At 43.3% G+C, this 23,850-nt stretch overlaps 1 protein-coding gene across 1 annotated transcript; it reads right to left on the bottom strand.

Annotated features, from left to right (window-relative positions):
• Window positions 1–2,038: 2,038 nt before the first annotated feature.
• On the bottom strand, window positions 2,039–23,382 carry NIT2 (nitrilase family member 2). The gene is made up of 10 exons (XM_043593963.1): window positions 23,115–23,382; window positions 19,396–19,514; window positions 17,552–17,672; window positions 16,404–16,492; window positions 10,501–10,594; window positions 9,917–9,991; window positions 8,771–8,849; window positions 6,730–6,828; window positions 4,100–4,155; window positions 2,039–3,751 (listed from the first exon to the last, which is right to left on the bottom strand). Exons 1-10 carry the CDS (start codon window positions 23,140–23,142, stop codon window positions 3,660–3,662), a joined length of 852 nt encoding a protein of 283 aa, XP_043449898.1. The 5' UTR covers window positions 23,143–23,382; the 3' UTR covers window positions 2,039–3,659.
• Between the last annotated feature and the right edge of the window lie 468 nt (window positions 23,383–23,850).

Here is a 23,850-nt window from a genome sequence, read left to right as displayed (position 1 = left end):
TTGCAAGATGTAAGATCAAATACAGGAATAAATTATATTTTTACTAGCTATGAAAAGTTGGAAATTGAAGTTTCAACGTTTATTTATTTTTGGGACAGAGAGAGACAGAGCATGAACGGGGGAGGGGCAGAGAGAGAGGGAGACACAGAATCGGAAACAGGCTCCAGGCTCTGAGCCATCAGCCCAGAGCCTGACGCGGGGCTCAAACTCACGGACCGCAAGATCGTGACCTGGCTGAAGTCGGACGCTTAACCGACTGCAGCACCCAGGCGCCCCGGAAATTGAAGTTTCTAAAACAATACTACAGCATCAAAAATATGTAGTCCCTGTGGATAAATCTGACAAAAGATATATATTACCTTTACACTGAAACAATCATTGCTAAGACAAATTAAAGGCCTAAATAAGGGAGAACATAGCTCACGTTCATGGGTTGATATTAAGATGTCAATTTTCCACAAAACTGTTCGATGGATTCAACATAATCCCAATCAAGATGCCAACAAGCTTTTCTTCTGTAGAAATTTACACTCTCGTTCTGAAATTTATATGGGAATGTAAAAGACTTAAAATAGTCAAAAAAAGAGGTGGAAGACCAATACTTCCAGACTTTAATATTTATTATAAAGCTACAATAATCAACAGTTATTTGTGTAAAAATAGATGAATAGATTGATAAAACAGGAGAACACAGAAGTAGATCAAGATAAATACAGCCAATTCTTTTTCCATAAAGCTGCCAAGGCAATTCAATGAGAATAAAATAATCTTTTCAACAAATGGTGCTGGACCAGCTGGACAGTTGGGGGCGGGGGGTGGGGGGGTGGGGAGGGACGGGAAAGAAAGAAAAGAATCTTGACTCTTCACTCACACCATATATAGAAAACTAACTATTCAAAATGGATCATAGGACGCCTGGGTGGCTCAGTTGGTTAAGTGACCAACTCTTGATTTCAGCTCAGATCAGGGTCTCTGGTTAATGGGATCGAGCCCCAAGTCGGGCTCTGTGCTGGCAGTACAGAAACCTGCTTGATATTCTCTCTCCCCTCTCTCTGCCCTTCCCCCATTTGTGCTGTCTCTCAAAATAAACTTAAAAAAATGGATCATAGGCCCAAATATAAGAGCTAAAAGTATAAAACTTTCAAAAGAAAACATAGGAAGTTAGTGACATCTAGTTTGGCAATTTCTTAAATACAACATTTTTTAAAAATAATTTATTGTCAAGTTAGCTAACATACAGTGTAAACAGTGTGCTCTTGGTTTCAGGGGTAGATTCCTGTGATTCATCGCTTACATACAACACCCAGTGCTCATCCCAACAAGTGCCCTCCTCAATGCCCATCAGTCAATTTATGCCTCTCCTCCCCCCCTCCCCCCGCCACCAATCTTCAGTTTGGTCTCTGTATTTAAGAGTCTCTTATGGGTTTGCTTCCCTCCTTCTCTGTTTGTAACTATTTTTTCCTCTTCCCTTCCCCCATGGCCTTCTGTTTCTCAACATAAAAAAGACAAACTTCAAAAGAAGAAAAAGCAATTAACCAGCCTTCACTGGTAATTAAAAACTTTTGCTCTGTAAACAATACTTTTTAAAAAAATGAAGACTTTTTTTTTCTCAGACTTGGAGAATATATTTGTAAAACATGACACGCAACAGATGGTTTTTAACTAGAGTATATAAAGAACTCTTACTGATCAATACAGGACAAATAACTGAACCAAAACAGGGGGAAAAGATATGAAGGGACACCTCACTGAAAAGGATACAGGAAAAGCACAGGAAAAGATGATCAGCACTATTAATCATCAGGAGAATACAAAGTAAAACCACAATGAAATCCCATCACATGCACATTAAAAGAGCTAAAATCAAATTATCACACCAAATACTGGTGAGGACGCGGAGCAACCGGGACACTGACAGATGGATGGCAAGAAATAAAATGGCACAGTCACTTTGGAAAATAGTTTGGCAGTGAAATACACATAGGCCCCTGCCATTCCACCCCTAGATACTCAAGAAAAATGAACAATTTGTACAAAATGTTTTCTAGCAGCTTTATTTCTAATAGCCAAAAACTAAAAAGTCGAATGTCTATCAACAGGTGAACAGATGAATACAGTGGACTACCATTCAGCAATAAAAAAGAAATGAGTGATACACACAGGAATGAGTCCCCTAGTAATTACGATGAGTGAAAGAAGATGTAAAAAAGTATACATATGGCATGATTCCACTTTTGGGTTATTATAGAAAATTCAAACTAATCTACAGTGACAAAGCTGATCAGTGATTGCCTGGGGAGGAGAAGAATGGCTGAAGGGATTACATAACAGCTTAAGAAAACACCAGGGGAGGGTTCATTATCTTGATGAGAGCGCTTTCATGGATGTATACATGTGTCAAATTTTACCAAATTGTAGACTTAATTTTAAAACGTCATTTGCCTTTTTCACTCCTGTACTCCTCTGGGTATACAATGCCGGTTCCCAAGGGTTAAATGACACATGATGATATCATCACTCTTATAGCTAACAGAATGTGTGCTTGTGTATTATTGTAAGGTTTTGTTTTATTTTCCAGGATGATAAATATCTCTACATATGTAAACAGTGGTGTGCTAGAGCAGGATTACACCAGCTCACAAGTGCCCACTGTGCATCTATTTCCAACTCTGTGTTTAGAGGGGTCATGTTGATAGTCTGTACTTGGCCACAGTGAAAGTATTTATACCAAGGAAATTGGCAAATACTACTGCAACTACTGCAAAATCAGGGCCTTTTTGGGGGGGGGGACAGCTGGTTGTTAAATGTTTATTAGCCCACCACCAACTGTAACTTTTATGTTCAAAGTTCATTGCAATCCTTAATTTTTAATTGTGCAAAAGGATTCTGAAAACCACTAGGCTAAAACCACTAGCTTGCCTTCATCAAGCTAGAAAGTGTTACTAGGGAGAAAAGCAAAAAGACAAAGATATTTTCAGACACTCACCCCATCAAGAAAATCTTTTAGAGACTCATACTTTAGTTGCCTTGACCAAATGCCACTGCTGCCATTCTTCCACAGGACTCCCTGTTGATACTACCTTTTCTCTAAGACCAGGAGGGTCTGGGGTTGATTCATTGGCTCCTTCTTGAATTTGAAGAGCCCCAAGGCTGCCGGGAAGGGATGGGGCTGCCATCTCCTCTAGCAAACACCAAGGGTCAATAACCTTGCTTTCCATAGCTACTCACAGACTAAAAATATAAACTTCAACGTCCTACTCAAAAGAGAGTGGCACCAGACCAAATCTTCTACGTAATGGATTCTAACCCCAGCAGTGAGATAAGCGGTATGTGACATAAATCTATGGGTACCAGGTGAAGCAACCACCAGGATACCAAGATCTGATACTTTCACCAACTGCTATGAAGCAACTTAGTATGGGAGTTATAGCCATCTCCTTTTCCTTCTGCTCACAAGGCTAGTCTGAGCCCTTTTTAACTATCTAATATGGTGTGAAAAATATCATGTGTTAATGCTCCATCATCTCAATAGAGAGTTCCCAACAAAGGAAAAGTCTGAAATTAGAAAAAAAAAAAATCTCCTTAAAGAATTCAACAGGGAGTTGATTACATTGCAGAAACATCATCCTGTTTTTCATGACATGTTAGAAGCATAAACCTTAGGGCTTTTTCGCCTCCACTGCATAAAGGTCTGATCGCTTCTGGCTAAAAATGGGGATTTGCTGGCGTATTTCAGCCAACCTCTTCAGGTCTGCAAAAACAGGAAAGTGTACTATTAATAGGATGTAACTCCTCACTAACCAATGAGAATTTCTTCCCCAAACAGTATAAAAACCACCAGAGTCTCGGCAAGTAACTCAGGAATATAGAGGCCTTGTCCAAAGGCACCCGGTGACCTGGCGGTCCCGCTGGAGTTATTTCAAACCAAACCAAGAAAACTCAACCGGAATTATAGCCCCCAGGGTTTGGCCAGAGAACCAAGGATAAACGAGAAGGTGGCACAAGGGAGCCCCTCCAAGCGACAGGAGCTTCACAGCTAGGAATCACCTCAGACCAATGGGGACGCCAGAGACCTCAACCGTGCCGCAGCAGATCTTACCTATGTCTGAATACACGATGGTCTCTTCAGTGCCAGCCTTGGCAAGGACATCTCCCCTGAAAGATTCGGAAGGGAGTAGGTCACTAATGTTTGTGGGTATCAGGATCCCTATTTTGTCCCACCTCAGGCCTCAGGGGAAGGAATCTGAGATTAAAGACAAGAAAGGAGGGGCATAAATTCCTGTTCCACCATTTAAGTAGCCATTTGGCCTTGTGCTAAGTCACCTGCACTCTCCATTTCCTAGTCTATAAAGTGGAAATCAGAGCTCTGTGAGGACTTAGATTACAGAGTATGTTCTGTAAACTGCCAGCTGCTAGGAAATGGTAGTTCCTCCATGATTACAAACCTCTGAAAACAGAGCTACCTGTAAACAGCGGGAAGCTCTGTCCTGTCCCTTCCTGAGTGCAGATCAGAAAGACCCCTTTCGGGAGGGTGGTCTGGCTCTGCTCCTTCATGCTTTCCGAGGCTGGGGATGGTAAGGTTGGGTCTGAGCACAGCCCTGTGCTGCCTGGATCTCCGGCCTTGTGCCTGTGGTCCCTGGGTCCCTATGTTATTGGGTTTCAGTTTTTGAAGGAAAGGTTTCAGCCTGGGGTCTGGATAGAAGTGGTGTGTAAAGCACACCCCAATAGGAGAGGAGCCTCACACTTAGAAACAGGAACACTCCCTCCCAAATCTGGGGAAAGGCTGATGTGGAAAAGATTCCAGTGCTGAGTCTCTTGGCCCAAAGCAGGGCTTGAAAAACATCTAGTGAAATGAAATTTCTCCAAAGCACAAAATAAAGTAATCTGACCTAACAAACAATCTGATACAGTAATTGGTTCCATTTCCCAGATGGCCACAAACAAATTTTTGGCAAAATGAGCTACAAACATCATCATTAATGCCACTTAACTGAATTCATTTTTATTCTTTTCTATTTCTTCCCCATTTGCTCTGGCATTCAAAGATCTCCCTCTCAGGGCGCCTGGGTGGTGCAGTCGGTTAAGCGTCCGACTTCAGCCAGGTCACAATCTCGCGGTCCGTGAGTTCGAGCCCCGCGTCAGGCTGTGGGCTGATGGCTCAGAGCCTGGAGCCTGTTTCCGATTCTGTGTCTCCCTCTCTCTCTGCCCCTCCCCCGTTCATGCTCTGTCTCTCTCTGTCCCAAAAATAAACAAAGATCTCCCTCTCTGGGTTAACCCCAGGCAGCCATTCCTGATGTCAATATAAGACCGAGGGCCCCCAAGTCCTACAGATAGAATTCTGAAAAGAATAAAGTACAACTACTTTGTGTCAGAAGCAGCCAGCCTGATCAGCAATGAAGTTCATCAGGAGAACCCTAGCAGGGAAGCAGAGCTGCCCAGAAGGCCAGGAAGCCTGTCACTAACAAATGAACAGAGGAACTTGAACCAAGTTTAAGAAAATGTTCAAGGGGCGCCTGGGTGGCGCAGTCGGTTAAGCGTCCGACTTCAGCCAGGTCACGATCTCGCGGTCCGTGAGTTCGAGCCCTGCGTCGGGCTCTGGGCTGATGGCTCAGAGCCTGGAGCCTGTTTCCGATTCTGTGTCTCCCTCTCTCTCTGCCCCTCCCCTGTTCATGCTCTGTCTCTCTCTGTCCCAAAAATAAAAATAAAAATAAAAATAAAAAAGAAAATGTTCAAGACAACTTAATCCTTCCAGTCTGCCAGTGCCTTCCAAATCCTAATATGCAGGAGGCTCCCTGGAATCTCTCACTGGTCTTATCTTCCAAGGCCTTCCCCTATCACATTCTTTCATCTTTGGGGCCTAGAAGGTCAGAAGAGAGAATTTCAGACATACCCTAGTGATATATAACCCTTCTCGGCCTTGTTACTGGCATATTTATCCTGAAATTATGTAAATACACAGCAGTATGTGTGTAATCATACAGATGTGTGAGTGGTATGGAATAAATCCGAGTTCTAAAGTCAGAAGTCCTGAATCTAAACACCAGTTCTGGCTATTTTATCCCACGAACTTCAATTCTACCGTCTATAAACTGAGCTTAACATAGGAAAAGTCTCGTTCACATGGAGGCCATGTGTGTGAAAGTGCTGTGGAAGCCATTCAAGTACAGACCATGAGTTACGTACAGTAACATACAACTGGGTGTGCAGGTGGGATAACTCCCATGCTGGCTTCTCTAAGACAATGCTTTACACTCTCACAGAGGACAAGGTCACAGTTTTGCTTAAATGAACCCATCCTCCCCCATCCTCTAATCATTATGCAGGGAGCAAAATCCTCACCCTATAACCCATTTCTGCTCTAGAACTAATCACCTAGCTTAAATTTTAACCAAAAGCCAACAATCTGAGAGCCTCTTTTACTAAAATCACCCACCCATGACTGCTGCCGTGCTTCCCCCATGTGATCCAAGTCTGACTGATAACAAAAGCTACTCAGAAGCTCAGAAGAGGGCTAAGGTCAAATGCCCAATCAAGAAAGACAGCAGGCCCAATTCTTTCTCATGTGGTTTCCAAGTGCAAGTGTCTCTCTCAGACGAAGTGGAGACCTAGGAGGCATGTGAGGATGGGGGGCTGGGAAGGAGCAGGGCTGGTGGGGAATCAGACAACCCACCCCCCCAGTGCAATCTCTCCCAAGCTCCTGGAGAGTCTTTCCCTGCTTAGCCAACTCACCAAGGACTCACAACAGTGCTGTGTCCCCAGGCAACATAGGAGGCCTGATCATCCCGGGCAGGAGATGCCGTGGCCACATATACCTGATTATCAACAGCCCTGTTGTCAACAGACAGAAAAGAGGTAATTCATATATTATAGATTGGCAACATTTTTCTATCCCAAGGGTACAGATCCTTCTTTTAAAAACTGGGACAGAGTGGGGGGGTGCCTGGGTGGCTCAGTTCGTTAAGCGTCGGGCTTCGGCTCAGGTCATGCTCTCAGTTTCTGAGTTTGAGCCCCGTGCTGGACTCTGTGCTGACAGCTCACAGCCTGGAGGCTGCTTCAGATTCTGTGTCTCCCTGTCTGCCCCTCCCCTGCTCACGCACGCATGCTTTCTCTCTCTCTCTCTGAAAAATAAACATTAAAAAAAATTCTTTTAAATAAATAAAATAAAATAAAATAAAATAAAATAAAATAAAATAAAATAAAAACTGGGACAGGATAGGCTGGCTCAGACATGGAAGGGAACAAACGAAGACATGAAACCCTCTCTTCTAAAAGTATATTTAATGCATAAGCCACTTCTCAACTGGGAGTGATTTTGCCCAGTAGGGCCATTTGCCAATGTCTGAAGATACTGACTCTGACTTTTTGACTTTCATGATGGGGGTTGCTATTGGCACCCGGAGGATAGAGGTCGGGGATGCTACTAAACATCCTACAGTGCACAGAACAGCCCCTATAACAGAGAATGAGCTAGTCTAAAATGTTAATACTGCCACAGTTGAGATCCTGGCCTGAGCCAACTTTTTAACATATAAACGAGATCTTCTCTGGTTAATCAAGTCAAGGTGGCCAGAGAGACTGGACTGAACTTGCTGGGGCCAAACACTTTGCAGGGCTGCGTGGCATCTCCATGCCCCCAGTGGCCGCAGCACCATCATCTCAAATTAGGTAAGAATTTCAGGTGGTAGGCTGGGTACATCAAGCCACCTCACCTGGGAGCATCCTGGGCTCAACCAACAGGTCCATGCCAGGCCATTCCGGTATCTCCCAAGCTTTTCCTGCTCCCTACAAGACTGCATTAATTAATATTCATGGTATCAGACACCCCTACCCCATCTTCCACCAAGCAACCAACCAAACACCTCTGCTTCCTCCTCCAATAAAAATTGCCATCCTCTTTAGAAGTGAGAATAGTGGCCACATCTGGGCAAAGGAGAGGGCAGACGGAAGGGGCAAAGGGGAACATTCTAGAGATCCGCAAGTGTTCTATATTGACCGCGGCCAGAGGTGCATACACATGTAAAAACTCCCCAACCTACAGACTTAAAATCAGGGGCGCCTGGGTGGCGCAGTCGGTTAAGCGTCCAACTTCAGCCAGGTCACGATCTCGCGGTCCGGGAATTCGAGCCCCGCGTCAGGCTCTGGGCTGATGGCTCGGAGCCCGGAGCCTGTTTCCGATTCTGTGTCTCCCTCTCTCTCTGCCCCTCCCCCGTTCATGCTCTGTCTCTCTCTGTCCCAAAAATAAATAAACGTTGAAAAAAAAATTAAAAAAAAAAATCAATGTACTTTCCTCTAAGTATAGGATACCTCAACTAACAGAACTGTAACGGAGAGAGCCAGCGTCTCTGACCAGTATTTCATGGTTTTCAGCACACTTTACACAGACACACAAGTCACACTCCTTTCTCCTTCCATATTACATCCACCTCAGCCATCTGCCCTTCACCACTCACTCCTCAGCCTCAGGGACCCAGGTAACAGCTACTGTGACATGCCAAAGACACTGTGCAATGCCTGGGATTCGCAGAATAGAAAAACAGTGTCTTGGCAGGGTATTCTAGGACTAGCAGAATGAGGTAAGGGCTGGGGAAGGAGAAGCATCGCGATCCAAGCAACATAGTCAACGGGTGATTCATCCTTTCCACTGCATCTGGATGTCAGGGCACCTGAGTCAGGGGCAGCATCCTGTATCAGGAAGGTTGGTTCTTCCCCCAAACTGGAAATCTCTGCAACAAGGCAACACTGACACTTGAAGCCTGAGATGCTTTCTTACCGGCCTCGTTGAAGCAACTCCCAGTGGGCTGGTCCAGTGGTCAAATTAAAAGCTCCAGGATATACCAACAGCTGGCAGCCTTGAGACAGAACAGCCAGAGAAGAATGGGTGCAGGTTGACACCACCCCACACTCAGTCCCCATTTTGGTCCTTACCCAGTGGGGAACAAACTCAAACTCTCCCAAACCTAAAAAAAAAGATGTCCGCCAAGGTAGGATTCCTTGGGGGACACATACACGCTGCACACAGACATAGAAGAACAGTGCTATTGATGACCGAAACCACGGTATGTGACTTCACAGATTTCTGTCAGCACCATATGGCCAGCTCTGCGTGGCCAAGGACCACATTTTGTAATGCTTTTCAAATGAAATGAGGGGCAGAGTAGGTGCTCTAACACTGACAGAAGTCAACAGAGACTGCCAACGCAGAGCCTGTGCACCCCGCCCCCCACCTGTTTGCTGACCAGGCAGTCACAACGCCTGCACCCATTTCACTTGAAGTGACAGTCAAGTCCAAATCAGAGTAGCTTGGACAGTCTAGTGGGATGCTCCTATTTGTTGACTACCACAAGAAGAGCTTTCTAAGCTCTCCTTCCTTAATCTCCACCCCATGCCTATGAAAAAATGGAGATCCACGCTGCTGTAAAGATTAAATAATTTACTCAAAGTATCACGTCCATTAAGGGAAAGAGCTGGAACCAGAATGCAGATCTTGTGACTTGGCTCCGTGCTCTTCCAGGACAGCAAGGACACTTGTTCTCTGGACCAGAATGTCACTGACTACATTTCTACTGTGCACAACATGCAGGACCACTGAGTGTGAAATCATGACAGGCACCATAGACCATATCCTCACTTCTAGCGGGCTCCAAGCTACTCTTTCCAAATACAGTAGCAAGAAGGGTTCGAGGGGCAGAGAAGATTTAGGAGCATGGCTCCTGCTTAGCTCCACGGTGTGCTGAAATGCAACCTCCAAACAGCTGTGCTGTCCACGTGCAGCAACGTCTGAGCAGCCGGATGAGGGTGGACAGAGTAAGGCTTCGCCTCCGGTTTTTCTGACCAAGGGCTCCCTCCCTCTACCCACGAAGACCAGGCCGGAACCAAACCTGGAAGCACCTCCACAGCACAACCTCGGTGATCTCACCTCTCTGCGCATAGATTTGTGCGAGCTCTGCGAAGCGGATGTCGTAGCAAATGCCCAGGCCCACTCTGCAGTAAGCTGTTTTTCAAACAGAAAATGCACAAATGAAAAGTTAACCTCTTTTGCAACATGGCGTGGCAGGGTAAAGCCTCCATTTGAGATCATCAAACAATGAAGGTAATACATTACCCAGGGCCCGTGGATGGAGAAAATGTACAAGCTTATGCCTGCTTGGGTTTTCCCTCACGGAGACATCATTTATGTCAGCAGATTAGAAATAAGAAGTTCATTCTAATTGAATGCTTATTGTCTATGTGGGAAGTATTCAATCGCAGCCTGACAGATAAACTCTGGAAGTGATCATACGAATAGTCTGTGACCAAATGGCAGAGCAAAATCATGACAAACCCGTAGTTCTCCATTCAGCCCACTATTTCTAGATCTCTGGCCATTCTATACCCTTCTCATTTCTGGTCTTATAGTCAGGGTATGTAAAGAAGTCGGGGAGGAACATAAGAGAAAAAAAAAAAAAGAACGCCTGACCCTCGTCTACTGAGACTGCTGAAACAGGTGAACTTAGTACTTACGAGTATCAAATGTGGAGAAACTATCACCGGGACTCAATGTTTCAGATTCGTGAAATGTAATTTTCCCCGGAACGTCAATATCAAACAGATGGAGCTGCATCACAAGTAACGGATTTGGTTACCTCTTTTCCCGCAGGGTTCACGGCAGCAATTTACAAACGTCCTTCCATGCCCAGAAATAGGGATGCTCTAAGATCAACTATACAAATAGTAACCCCAACCTGCCCACAACCCAACCCACAAGCTGACATCTTATCAAAATGAGCTCTAATATACAAAACTGGAAAAAATCCACAAAGCGGTAGTTTTATGACACTTCTTTCCTATGTAGTACGCAAGGTGATATCTAGGTTTCTTACGAAAGGCAGCTAATGTGTTACTTTCTTATTCAGTATAAATGCTAACTGAAGTCTTCATCACAGAATCATAATCAAACTGACACACTGGCAGGAGAGGTGGAGAGTGGGTAATTAAAAATCGGTACAATTTTCCCAACTAAATGCAGCAATATATAAAAAGTGCAACACATCATCTGAAATTGGATTTATTCAAGGAAAGCACGTGTTAACATGAGGAAATCAATGTAATTTACTACAAATAGCTAACAAAATAAAGGAGAAAAGTCATATGAACATCTTAAGAGGTACATAATGAGCATTTGGAAAACTTCTAAATCCATTCATATTTTCAAAACAAAAGAAAAAAACTCTTCTGGGAAGGGTATTCCCTTACTCTGACATAGCGTCTGCAAAAGTAAAAAAGGAAGGAACATCATACTTAACAGTGAAACATTAAAAGCCTTTTCATACTGAGATCAGGAACAAGACAAGGACTCCTCTTATTCAGATGATCTCAGAGATCCTAACCCAAGCAACAAGGCAACAGAAAGGAATAAAAACCATGAGGATGAGAAAGATAAAATTAACTCTGTAATTATTCTCAGATGATATAACAATGTACCTACAAACTCCAAAAGAAATCTACAGCTGAATTATTGAAATTAAGGAGTTTATCAAGGTTGCAACATACAAGGTCAGTACTTTTAAAATTAGTTGTACTTCTATATACTAGCAAGAAACAGAAAATGAAAGGGCATCAAAAACCACCAATTAGGAATAAATCTAGCAAATGATATACAAGACTGTACCCAAAGCACTATAAAAACAATTCAAGAGAAATTTTTAAAAGCTTGAATAAATGGTGGGATATACATATTCATGGACTGGAAAACTCAATACTAAAAATATGCACTTCAAACAGTGAGGTTACAAGCACAAATAGCTAGTTGTTTAGCCCCAAAGCTAAACAACTTTAGATAGAACAGAGCAGCTGTGGGTTGCCTGGGTGGCTCAGGCGGTTAAGCACCAGACTTCAGCTCAGATCATGATCTTGTGGTGAGCCCCACGTTGGGCTCTGTGCTGACAGCTCAGAGCCTGGAACCTGTTTGGATTTGGATTTTGTGTCTCCTTCTCTCTCTGCCCCTCCCTCACTCATGCGTACACACGTGCTCTCTCTCTCTCAAAAGTAAATAAACATTAAAAAAAAAAAAGAATGGAGAACCTGAAGTTACTGCCTACCTCACAAAGGAAAAACAGTATGGTGTTTGAGTACAATGAAGTTAACTACTTACTAAAACAAAAAAATTCAACCCTTTTCAGAGTAATATAATAGAAGCTGGAATCTCAACAACATAGAATCCAATACGCAATCCAAAATTACTAGACACACAAATAAGAAAATGTTACCTAACTTTAAAGAAAACATAATAATCAATGAAGCAGACCCCAGCCTGAGTCAGATGTGATAATTACCAAAAAGGAGCTATTAAACTAGGCTCAAGGTTATAAGGAGAAATATGCTCTTAATGAATAGACAAAGAGGATATAATTAGTAGAGAAATAAAAGTTTATCTGAAATTTTAAAAGATTTCACTGGGATGGCACAGAGGAGACTAGGGATTACAGAAGAAAGACTCTGAGAACTTGAAGACAGATGAATGGAAACTGTCCAAGCTGAAGAAGATAGAGGAAAAAGGTTGGAAAAACAAAAAACTGGAGTCTTGGAAACTCCATTATTTAAAAAAATAATGCCCCAACGGGACGAAAGAGTTAAATTTACAGATTAAAGAAGCACAAAGCAGGGCTCTGGGTGTCTCAGTCAGTTAGGCGTCTGACTTCAGGCTCAGGTCATGATCTCACAGTTTATGAGTTTGAGCCCAACATCGGGCTCTGTGCTGACAGCTCAGAGCCCGGAGCCTGCTTCAGATTCTGTGTCTCCCTCTCTCTCTGCCCCTCACCTGCTCACACTATCTCTCTCTCTCTCAAAAATAAGTTTAAAAAATTTTTTTAAAAATAATAAATAAGCACAAAGCAAGAGAAATAAAAAGAAAACTATATCTACATAGGTACATCAGAGTCAAAACACTGAGAACTAAAGATTATGGAAAACATTTTGAAGGCAGACAGAAAAAACCACGAATTACATACAGAACAACAATACAAATCACCACTGAATTCTTATCAGAAAAATGCTTAAAAAGAGGCTAGGAAATACATGAAAAACATTGCTCAAATTGCTAAGAGAGAAAAGAAAACTGTCAACCCAGAATTCTATTCCACCAAAAATATCTTTCAAGAATGAAGACAAAATAAAGATATATTCATAAACCAAAACTAAGAGCATTCCTACCTACCAGATCCTCACTACAAAAATTCTAAAGGAGATCTTTCTGTTTGAAGGCAGATACCAGACAGAACTAGGACCTTTAGAAAGAAAAATACAAAGAAGCTAAATATTTCAGCAAACAAAATAATTTTATCTGAATTTCTTTACATACAAATGATTACTTAAAAACTTAGTGTTTTGTGGGATTTGTTATGCACTACGTATGACAACTATAACACAAAGAGGGGAGAAGGAAGGAAATTGATCTATATAATTGTGAAGTTCTTAAATTTCATATGAAATAGTAGGATATTAATTCTAAGTAGACTATGAAAAGATAGGGTGTGTATGGTAATCCTCAGGACAACTTAAAAAAAAAGCAAAGAGGTATAACTAAAAGCCAATAGTTAAATTAAAATGGAATTCTAAATAATACTCAACTAAACCAAAAGAATGCTGGAAAGAGGAACAAAGAAAAAAACACTAAAATGTCTAATGCCTAAATCAAACCATATCAATAATTACATTAAATATAAGTGAAGTCAGTGCTCCAGCTAAGAGGCAGAAATTGTCAAAATGAATAAAACAACAAGACCCAACTGTATGCTAGCTACAAGAGAATCATTTTAATTATAAAGATACACTGGACTTCAAACTGTATTACAAAGCTGTAATCATCAAGACAGTATGGTACTGGCACAAAATCAGAAACTCAGATCAATGGAACAGAATAGAGAACCAAGAAATGGACCCACAAACATATGGCCAACTAATCTTTGACAAAAGCAGGAAAGAATATCCAATGGAATCAAGACAGCTCTTCAGCAAGTGGTGCTGGGAAAACTGGACAGCGACATGCAGAAAAATGAACCTGGGCCACTTTCTTACACCATACACAAAAATAAACTCAAAACGGATGAAAGACCTAAATGTAAGACAGGAAGCCATCAAAATCCTCAAGGAGAAAGCACACAAAAACCTCTTTGACCTTGGCCACAGCAACTTCTTACTCAACATGTCCCCGGAGGCAAGGAAAACAAAAGCAAAAATGAACTATTGGGACTTCATCAAAATACAAAGGAAACAATCAGCAAAACTAAAAGGCAACTGACAGAATGGGAGAAGATATCTGCAGATGACATATCAGATAAAGGGTTAGTATCCAAAATCTATAAAGAACTTATCAAACTCAACACCCAAAAAACAAAGAATCCAGTGAAGAAATGGGCAAAAGACACGAATAGACACTTCTTAAAAGACATCCAGATGGCCAACCAACACATGAAAAAATGCTCAACATCACTCATCATCAGGGAAATACAAATCAAAACCACAATGAGATACCACCTCACACCTGTCAAAATGGCTAACATTAACAACTCGGGCAACAACAGATGTTGGCAAGGATGTGGAGAAAGAGGACCTCTTTGGCACTGCTGGTGGGAATGCAAACTGGTGCAGCCACTCTGGAAAACAATATGGAGGTTCCTCAAAACATTAAAAATAGAACTACCCTATGACCCAGCAATTGCACTACTAGGTATTTATCCAAGGGATATGGGTGTGCTGTTTTGAAGGGACACATGCACCCCAACGTTTATAGCAAAACTATCAACAATAGCCAAAGTATGGAAAGAGCCCAAATGTCCATCGACTGATGAATGGATAAAGTAGAAGTGGTGTGTGTATATATATACAATGGAGTATTATTCGGAAATCAAAAAGAATGAAATCTTGTCATTTGCAACTACATGGATGGAACTAGAGGGTATTATGCTAAGCGAAATTAGTCAGAGAAAGACAAGTATCATATGACTTTACTCATATGATGACTTTTAAGATACAAAACAAATGAACATAAGGGAAGGGAAGCAAAAATAATATAAAAACAGGGAGGGGGACAAAACATAAGAGACTCAAATATGGAGAACAGAGGGTTACTGAAAGGGTTGCAGGAGGGGGGATGGGCTAAATGGGTAAGAGGCATTAAGGAATCTACCCCTGAAATCACTGTTGCACTATATGCTAACTAACTTGGATGTAAATTAAAAAAATAAATTAAATACACCTGCCAAAATAAATAAATAAATAAATAAATAAATAAATAAATAAAATACAAAGATACATTCAGGTTGAAAGTAAGGAATTAGAAAAAAAACGTACCATACAACAGTAAGTATAAGATTAGAATGGCCATGGCAATATCAGAGATAAACTTCAAGACAAAGATTATTGTGAGAAAGAAAGGGATTTCACAACAATAAAAGGATCAATAGCCAAAGTATTTAACAATCTTCAATGTATTTGCATTTACCAAATGTCAACGTTCCCAAAGTGATCTCTATTTTCAGTGCAATTCTTTTTTTTTTTTATCATTCTAAGTATTCGCTTTATTTATTTATTTTTAATTTAAATCCAAGTTAGTTAACATTTAGTGTAATTACGATTTCAGGAATAGAATTTAGTGATTCATCACTTACATATAATACCCAGTGCTCACCCCAACAAGTGCCCTCCTTAATGCCCATCACCCATTTAGCCATCCCCCACCAACCTCCCCTCCGGCAACCCTTAGTTTGTTCTCTGTATTTAAGAGTCTCTTATGGTTTGTCTTCCTCTCTGTTTTTATCTTATTTTCGCTTCCCTTCTCTTATGTTCATCTGTTTTGTATCTTAAATTCCACATACAAGTGAAGTCATATGTTTGTTTTTCTCTGACTTATTTTGCTTAGCATCATACACCCTAGTTCCATCCACATTGTTGCAAATGGCAAGATTTCATTCTTTTTGATCACTGAGTAATATTACATTGTATGTATGTGTGTATACATATGTATATATATACATGTGTATATATATATGTGTGTGTGTATATATATATACACATATATATATAGATACAGATATAGATATAAATATATTGATATATACACATATACCACATCTTCTTTACCCATTCATTAGTCGATAGACATTCGGGCTCTTTCCATACTTTGGCTATTGTCAATAGTGCACTATAAACACTGGGCAATTCTAACCAAAATTCCTACAGATTTTTCCTTTGCTGAAACTGACAGGCTAAGTCTAAAATTTATATCAAAATGCCAACAGGCAAGATTCGACAAGTTGACTATACCAACTAGTCAAACGCCCCACATGTGTAAAATTTGATGAGAGGAACTAGGGGATTGCACAGCAAATTCTCAAGAGGTAATGAGGCTTGCCACATTCCCTACTTACCTTTCTGTATTTTATCAGTAAAGTTCCATCAGGCCCAAACACAGCACAGGTGTTATAGAATTTCCCAGCATCCTCTTCAGGAACAGAACCTTTCATTGAGAAGAGAAACACAGGAGCAAAGAAAATATTCTGAATAAAGCACTCTTGTATGATAACAAGACAAACACTTGACAAACTGTCACTTGGGTCCAACAATAAAGCATACTATGTTCTAAGGGTTATTTAATTATGTTCTTTTTTGTCTTCTTTAATATGATGTTTCAGAAACAAACTCCAGAGTAGAGATGAAATGTAATTAAGTCAGATGCCAAAGACAGGTTCAAAAATAACCAAACTGTTTCTGAATTCTGCTTTGATCTTGAGCTACAAGATCTGTTAATCTAAAACACTAGAGAAACACAGAGGATTCACTGTTGCTCAGCTTCAAATCACCAGGTCCTGCAAAGTAATTGTATCCCCATTAGGCCTCACGATGGGAATGGAAGCCAATCCTGCCATCACTGAATGTAGTTCCCGCATTTCTTTTTTCTTGCTTGTCTTTTCTTCACCTCTCATCTGTTTCTAATTCTTTTAACATGTCATAACAGAGAATAATTGTGTTTGCTAGATCTATTGAACAGCTTTACTGTACTGATTTTTATTTAAGCAAATACATTTTAAAAATTTATTTTGAAACCACATTTATTTCAAAACCATACTTCTAAAGCTACCTTGATATATGGGGCCTCTTTATGAGAAAACAAAATTTCCTAACGTTGTATTAGTATAATGAAAGACACTCCAATACAGTGTTTTCTTTCCACATTTCCACCTGCCCTGTATTCCCATTCCTTCTCCAGGGAAAAGTCATCATTATCAGTTTGGTGCGTCTTTATACCATACTTACTATGTGCTACATATACAAACACATATGAAAATATATAACCTTTTGTGGCAGGGATTAATCTGAGAGTGCCTGTTCATATCATATGGAACGTGCTTCTTCCACATAACTGTGTCTTAAACATTTTTCCACATGATTACGTAAGATCCACCTCATTCTTTCAATGTCTGACTTACATGCTTTGTATTTCATTGCTTAAATGAAACAAAAATTATTTGGATGTTTCTCATGTTTAGGTCATTATACCTTGAGGGCCGGAAGTTACCTCCAATGAGATATATGCTGCACTCCTTTGCTACTTCAGAAAGCTTCTGTGTAGATTCACCAGGAATTTTCTCAGCATATTGGGGAAAATATTTCGTGCCATATGGACAATTAAAGCATTCCTAGAATAATGTTGGCAGAGAAAAGGGGGGGGGGGGAAACCGTGAAAATAGCCCACCCATTTTAAACTTAAACTCAGAAGACACAGCTGCCTCTTTTAGCCCTGCTCTCAAAAGGGTAAAACACAGGGGCGCCTGGGTGGCGCAGTCGGTTAAGCAGCCGACTTCAGCCAGGTCACGATCTCATGGACCATGAGTTCGAGCCCCGTGTCAGGCTCTGGGCTGATGGCTCAGAGCCTGGAGCCTGTTTCCGATTCTGTGTCTCCCTCTCTCTCTGCCCCTCCCCCATTCATGCTTTGTCTCTCTCTGTCCCAAAAATAAATAAACGTTGAAAAAACAAAAAAAATTTTAAAAAAAAAGGGTAAAACACAGCCGATAAGAAAAACACTGGCATCCTAGCCTGTGGCCCCGAGCCGAACTTGACAGCTGGCTCAGGTTGGGCCAGAGGACACAAGTCATGTGTGCTCTCTCAGATCCCTGTCACCCCAGCAAATCCACCTCTCCCTCGGTTCCGCAGAACTCTGAGTTCCCACCCTGGGCACCTGAGCCCCATGACAATTGGGTTTAATCATAGGACTTCGGGTGTTAGAATGAATCCATTGGCTCAAAACTATATTATTAACTATGTAAAGCAATAAAGCCTGTGTTTGAAAAAATATAGAAATCTCTCATTCTCCAGGATATGCTATCTGCCACAGCTCTGTGAGAAAAGAAAAGCAAAAACTAGACTTTGATTCTAATTCATCATTCACTGAGACTGTGCACCAGGCACTGTGCTAGCAAACTCAAACCTGAGGATCATCAGCTTATACAACACACGTTAGAGAGGGCACATGCAGAATTAGGTGCTTTCATTCTCGCTCCTGGCAACTTAAAGCAACAAGTGACCGTGATCAGGGTACAGGCGAGTCCCATAACTGTGGCCATAAGGAAGACTGGATTCACATTAAGATCTCAAGCTCCCTTGTTAAAGATTCTGACTCACTGGCCACATCTGTGATGGACTGGAGCCTAAAACATAAGGTGGCCCTGAAAATTCTCTAGTCAATCTAAGCAGGGTTTACAAAGGGCCACCTCCTCCCCACAGCGCAAAAGGGAGAGAGGAAGAGGGGGCTGCCTGGAATAGTTCAACCACTGATCCCAGTAGTCCTTTGCCCCAAAATGCAGTATAGGCATGTCTTAGCATGAGCAGAACCCAGCTCTGGGCCAACACTACACCTGCTGACAAGCAAATGTGGTGCAACCTTTACCTGGTTCTGTTCTAAAAGCAATTACCTAGGAAATACATGCAGAGCCCTACTGGCTTACTACAGGCTACCATATTTAGGAAGATACTGCAGGCTTCCTAAATGTCTCTAGTAATTTCCAGTTTTCAACCATTTGCTAAAAATGTTGGAGCCTTAGCACTACAATCAGTTATGTGTGCCATGGTCCTGGAAAGACTTACTTATACAAGGAAAGAAGGTAAGTATCCAAGGCACTGAGTATTCTATCTTTAAGTAAGCCACACAACTTACCAGGATTCTGAACATGATAGATGATCCCAAAGAGCTGTAAACACGCTGGCACATCCTATCACAAAGACCCTTAAACATGGAACAATCCTGGGGACCCACAAGACCCTGCTGGACCCCAGGACACAAGAAGACAACGAGCGGTAGCAGCCAGTATTCTACTGGATCAGAAGTTCCCAGAGGGCAGCGGCCACCTCCGCCTCCATACTTACTGGCAGAGAAACTATTTTGGCTCCTTGTGTTGCTGCCTCCCGCACAAGGCCACAAGCTCGAGTGAGGTTATCTGATTTGACGGACGAAACCTGAAGTTGGATGAGGGCCAAGCGGAAAGCTGAGGACGAAGATACAAGAAAACAGCTGTCAGAAGACCTGACTCCTGGATCAAAGCAACTCTCAACCAGAGACAGATTCTGCACCCCCTCCCCAAGACATCTGACAACGTCACGACTGTTGGGGTGCCAGTAGCTGCTGGTGCGTAGGCGTCAGGGACATTGCTAAACACACCACAGTACACAACAGTCCTTCACAACAAAGAATTATCCAACCCACAATGTGAATGATGTGGAGGCTGAGAAACCTGGGGACAGAGCAACACCTCTGGGCGAGGCCCCACACCAGCACAAGAGCCTCAAGCAAAGCAGGCAGGGCCAGCTTCTTACATACTACTGAGAACACGGCTTGAAGGAAGAATGAACTTGAAGATGGAACTGTCCCTCACAGTTTGCTCTTGGGACTCAAGCTACCCCTGTTCCAGATACGGAGTGCATCTTAGTGCAGATGAAATCCCTTGGAAACTACCCAATCACTGTGACCTGGGGCGGTCAGCCCAATGGAAGGGGAATTGCCCGCCTCCACCTCCCCACCACCAGCTGGGGCAGGGAGCAAAGGTCCAGCAGCTGGAGGGAGGGAAGCCTGGCGGCTAAGGAGCTGCACATGTGCTTAGTCACGGGGCAGGGCCCCTGGCCACCTGTGAGGTTTTGCACTGGCCCCATGAATATTCCTGTGCCCCCAAAGAGCACAACATTAAGTGGCAAATAACACCACGAGAGGTTGCAAGGGAGACTGTTACAAAAGGCTAACAGTGCTTTTTCCTGTTACTCGAGTAAGAGGCTCCATATTTTTATCAGGGACTGAGTCCCACAGAGCCAACAAGATTTGTTGTCAGCCAAGAAGGTCAGGGGTTCTTCCAGGCTTATTCCTTCTTTGAGCTAGTAACCACACCCTATATGTGCTTTTCCTATATTCTCTAGAGTTCTCTTGTAACTCTTATAGTCATCACCCACTGGTTAATAATTTTTTATATACAATTTCCCGTGTTCAAGTGACTGGTGTGGTTTCTACGTCCTGCCTGGACCCTGATTGATGCATAGTTTTTGCTCCTGGTCTGACGGGAGGCGACATTAAAGGATCAAAAGCACGTGGCAACCTATGAAGCTCTGCAAAACTTCAGGAATCTTCAGTAAAGGCCTTCCCTAGCTTCCCTCCCCCACCGCTGCTCTAGAAAACTAAGCTCTAGAACCTGAAAACCATTAGAGTTCTCCCTCTGGGTATCTGCTATACTGGTGCAAATGTCCCCAGAAGAGTCAACACCGACAGACCCCGATCTCTGATGGCCTGTTTGGCCCACTGTGAACCCTAAAAGTAGGAAAACTCAGATGCTCCATTCCTTGGTGTATCTTAAAAACAGTGAGAAGAGCTAAATGTAACCCTGAATGTAGCTTGTTGAATAGTTTCAGAATCTGAATGAATACAAAGGAATCTAAAACAAGAAACGAAAGCTGGGATAACTTTGGAGCAAACTTTAGCTGTCACCAGAACATCACACAGACCTACTAAAAGTCTCCACGGTAATTCAGGAGCTGGGCTTTGTCTCTGCTCTGGAGGGATTAAAAGATGAATCCACCATGGCTATGCTGAGAGTTTCCTCTCTCCCTCATCCTATCCAGAAAGTCCTGATCCAGGCTTGGGACTGTCTGACATTCTGCAGATTACCCACTCCACACACGGGCTGAGACACAGAAAGGCTACCATTGGGAAGTTTCTTGATGTGGAAAACAATACTGGTCAATTCATCTCCTCAGCTGTAAAGTGAAAATTACAATGACTTTTAAGGTTCCTGGCTGCCCTAATATTCATCATCATCTAACAATGAAAGACTTACCAAAGGGGGTAAAGAAAAAAAAAAAAAAAAGGATAAAACATAGTAAAGTGAAGGGACCAATGTGGGAAAAGCATACGGAATGTGCCAGGCCCTCTATACATGCAAACATCTGTGAAGCATCATTAACACTATTTGGTAGATGAGAAAATTGCAGGGGTGGGGGAGGGAAGCTGAGCAAAATCAGTGAACAAAGTCAGTGAGACAATCCAAGCCAAAATCTGGAACTGTAAAGCAGGACAGGAACCGCATTTGTTTGTTTCTGGGTGGGCCGGGGAGAGGTCATGTAACTTGAAAACACTCCTCAAGGAAATCAGACACCATCCTCAACACCATCACGAGCCACACCTCTCAAGCCCACCAGCCTCAGTCTCGTCCTGGCTCTTCAGAGACAGGAGGCACATCCAGAGGCAGGTGTGTAAAAGGACTTCCATACCCCGATCCTAACATTCAGTCAGCCACTGACTTGCTCCGAGCACTGGCAGGTTAAAATGAAAACCAGAGGGGCGCCTGGGTGGCGCAGTCGGTTAAGCGTCCGACTTCAGCCAGGTCACGATCTCGCGGTCCGGGAGTTCGAGCCCCGCGTCGGGCTCTGGGCTGATGGCTCAGAGCCTGGAGCCTGTTTCCGTGCTGACAGCTCAGAGCCTGGAGCCTGCTTCGGATTCTGTGTCTCCCTCTCTCTCTGCCCCTCCCCCGTTCGTGCTCTGTCTCTCTCTGTCCCAAAAATAAATAAACGTTGAAAAAAAAAATTTTTTTTAAAAATAAAAAATAAAATGAAAACCAGAGCACTTGCACAAACCTTAGCATCTAGTGGGGGCCTCGCAAGACCTCAGGAGGGGCAGTTGATATCCATTTTACAGGCCAGGAAACTGAGGTTCAGAAAAATTCAATGACCTGTTGCCACAGACTGAGGCAAAACTGTATTAATCCAGGTTTCCAGACTAGGGGTCCAGGACACTCCAAAGCCTCATGTAAAAGGATTGGGCAAAGACCTGGGGACAAAGAAAGATGGCTGGAAACGCCCCCTGGGGCTGATCCAGGATAGACTTGTGTAACATGTAATACCTAACCCGAAAGCTCAATGTCCAGGTGCAGAAACAGCTTGTCCAGTTTTTTCTGTTAGGGAAGAGAGCATTCTCCACTGGGTGTGACGGGCGGTGCAACATGGGGCAAGTTAATCAGGCCTCTTACCATAGAGCCCAAATCAGAGAAAAACGATGCTTCATTTTCATATGACGGGGTTCAAAACACAAATAATTAGGATACATGCTTTTGCAAAACTCAAGTTAAAAAATCAATCTAAGGTTAATACAGTGAACGCGACACCCCCTGGATAGTCTCGCTTTCTCATGCAAAACCTAACAGCCTCCAAGAATCTCACAAGGCAGAGGTTCCCACACTCGAATAAGTCTCCTAATTACTGAAGGTGCAGTCTTCCGGTCGGGGCGGGGAGAAGGGGGCGCGGAACTTGTGTGCACCCGTCTCCCTCCTCTTCCGGCGCAGGTGAAGTTGCCGCCGGCGGTGCCGAAACGCAGCTAGAGCCACGGGACTCAGGAGGAGCCCTGCAGTGAGCAAGACGCGGGCCCTTCCGGTCGCGAGGCCTGGCGCTCCCGAAAGCCTGGACTCCCCGGGAGTGCGCCGGGCCGCGCTCCGCCGCCCGAGACCTCAACCCCGCGGGCGCCGGGTCAGGGAAGGCCCGGGACGCGGCGGGGACACAAGCGGAGGCGAGGGGCTGAGCCAGCGATCCCTCCCCCGGGCCGCCGCGCTACTTACTGGCCATGGCTCTCTCGAGCAGCACCATGGGCGGCGCGGCCTGACCCGGTTCCTTGGGCGGAGAGCGGCGGCCCGGCGAGAGGCGGCGCAGAGCGGCACGCAGGACTTGGTGCGGCCGAGGCTCCGCCTCCGGACCGCCTCCCGGTCCCGCGGCTCCGGGGGGAGCGTGTGGTCTTTCCCGCGCTCCAACACCTGTTTAGGTGTCCGCTGTTGGCGCCACCAAGGAGCAAACCATGGACCAAGGAGAAGTGACGAATAACAACACGCTCCAGTAAAAGGAATGCAAGGCAAAGGGGTACATTGGAGTGGTGTTCAACAATTGGCCAGCGAAAGGATTGAACCTCTTGCTGGTTAGAGCACCTCTAGCCGGCAATAATACTGTGTATGCTGATTGCCTTGGGCTCCTTGAACAAGTCGCTCTGACGACTGGGGATGGAATGGGATGGAATGACCTACGATGGTTTAGTCATGCAAGACATCAGTGGGATCTGACTAGAAGGCTGCTAGGTCATGGGGGAGAAGAAAAGAGCGACAAACATTATATCCTCAAAAATTCAGACCTCTTACATACTGAAATATGCTAATATTGTGTGAGGACTTTTGCATTTGTATTTTTTAGGATTGTGTGTGTGTGTGTGTGTCTCATGTCTTTGTGGTTTTTGTTGTCAGGTTTGGGGATCAAAAATCACAAAACTAATAAAATCTTGCCATCTTTTTCTTTTTCTTTTTCTTTTTT

This window comes from Prionailurus bengalensis, chromosome C2, assembly GCF_016509475.1.
Source record: "Prionailurus bengalensis isolate Pbe53 chromosome C2, Fcat_Pben_1.1_paternal_pri, whole genome shotgun sequence".
Lineage (NCBI taxonomy): Eukaryota > Metazoa > Chordata > Mammalia > Carnivora > Felidae > Prionailurus > Prionailurus bengalensis.
The sequence above is the reverse complement of the archived record's forward strand: the minus strand, read 5'-3'. Positions and strand labels throughout refer to the sequence as shown.